Source organism: Octopus bimaculoides, chromosome 22 (genome assembly GCF_001194135.2).
Source record: "Octopus bimaculoides isolate UCB-OBI-ISO-001 chromosome 22, ASM119413v2, whole genome shotgun sequence".
Lineage (NCBI taxonomy): Eukaryota > Metazoa > Mollusca > Cephalopoda > Octopoda > Octopodidae > Octopus > Octopus bimaculoides.
The window spans coordinates 22,575,612-22,577,253 of NC_069002.1; the positions used below are offsets into that span (position 1 = coordinate 22,575,612).

At 37.2% G+C, this 1,642-nt stretch overlaps 1 protein-coding gene across 3 annotated transcripts in view; it reads right to left on the reverse strand.

The window, feature by feature from the left end:
• Positions 1 to 497, reverse strand: part of LOC106875112 (secretory carrier-associated membrane protein 1) — a 124,950-nt gene extending 124,453 nt beyond the window's left edge. The window contains exon 1 of one of the 3 annotated variants that reach the window (XM_052975702.1): positions 17 to 497. In XM_052975702.1, the coding sequence (XP_052831662.1) occupies positions 17 to 73 (57 nt within the window). In that variant the 5' untranslated portion in view covers positions 74 to 497. The remainder of the gene's footprint in view (positions 1 to 16) is intronic. The other 2 variants (XM_052975703.1, XM_052975700.1) reach the window with 2 other exon arrangements.
• Positions 498 to 1,642: the final 1,145 nt, after the last annotated feature.

Consider the following 1,642-nt stretch of genomic DNA (forward strand, 5'->3'; position numbering starts at 1 on the left):
ATAAACTGAAACTCACCGCAAATGGATTAGCAGCCTCCGGATCTGCAAACGGATTACTGTCAAATCCCGACATAATGTCTCGATCTTTTTATCAAATTTTAAAGAAATCAATCACTTCAAGATGGAATAACTAATTAATATCAATACTAATATTAATAATAGTTAAACAAAAAAAAACGAGCAGTTTCTTCTAACGTAATAATAATTTTCCTTGGACAATTATTTTAATTTCTCGAGGATAGGTGTGTGTGTGTTTGAGATTTGGAGGTGGTATGCTTTGCATTTGCTGTGCTTGTTATTATTATTGTTATGAATATTCCTTTCAGGCTGGCTCTTAACTCCGCCAAGGAAACGGCGAGAGACAGAGAGAGAGAGAGCAGAAATATCCTCCTCGGTTGTTCAAATCCAAACGAAGGAGGCCACAGACATAGAGACCGTAATGGCGACTTGCTCTCTCTTTGACTCACTGTCGGGCTTGACGCATGCGCACTGCTGTCGTCCGAATGTCAGTCGCTGCCAGTTATCAACACGATCGCCAATCGCTTCATGTCACCTTGAACACCAATAATTACAGTTGGATATTTACACGTCACTCTCGTTTAGTTTCTTTTTTCTTGGTTGATGCTGCTCTTTTTTTCCTCTTCGTAATATATCTTATCTGGTTAATATCCAGTTATCTATCTACACGATCGACTACTAATTTCTCTTTTGTTCCTGTTGTAATTGATAGGGTCACACCTCTCATTCGCAACAGCTGTTTTTTTTTTTTCTTTTTTAAATATTCTAACTGAAAAAAAAAACCGTTTCCCTTGTCAAATACCCAGCTTCAGTTACGCAAAGCTTTGGTAGGAGGATGGTTGATAAAGTCCATCTGTTGAAAAAGACGCAAAAGCGAATAAAAAACAAAAAATTTTAAAACAATTTTCGTGAAGAATTGCTCTGGAACCATTGACCCCTCTCACTCGCGTAATCTTCATCATATCCCAACAAAGACAGAAAGAAAGAAATTTTTTAAAAGACTTAACCCCAACGACTCCAAGTTAACCTGTGAGGTTGTCCAGCAGACGGATATATCAAAAACCCAGTATTCGTCCTCAACTGTTTTCCACATTACCAAACAATTTTTATAGAAGATTAACCACATGTATTACTGGTACTCTACCGTTGGTGCTGTAAATGCAAAGTTGATCGCTGTGGAATTTCAAGTAAAGATAGTAAATGCCAATATTTCTTGTGATAAATTTGACATAAGGAAAGAGATGTTGTGATGTTTATGCTGTTACAAAGGACTCAATTAGCCACCCGTTTAAGACTTAACTACCATTAATATTTATCGTGTCTTTTATTGCCACAAATTACAACACAAGGCAATATTACAATATGGTAGAACAAATTAAACTTAAATATAACAGAAAGATCATAAATTTAACTTTATCATGCATGCGCGCGCGCGTGCATTTATAAGTGCAAACGTAACTGTGTGGTTAGAAGTTTGCTTTCCAACTAGATGGTTCCAGGTTCAGTCTCACTGCATGGTAACTTGAGAAAATGTCCTCTACTATAGCCCTGGACCAATCAAAGCCTTGTGATTTGGTCAATGGAAACTGAAAGAAGCCTGAAAGGCACATTGAAGGAGGCAGAA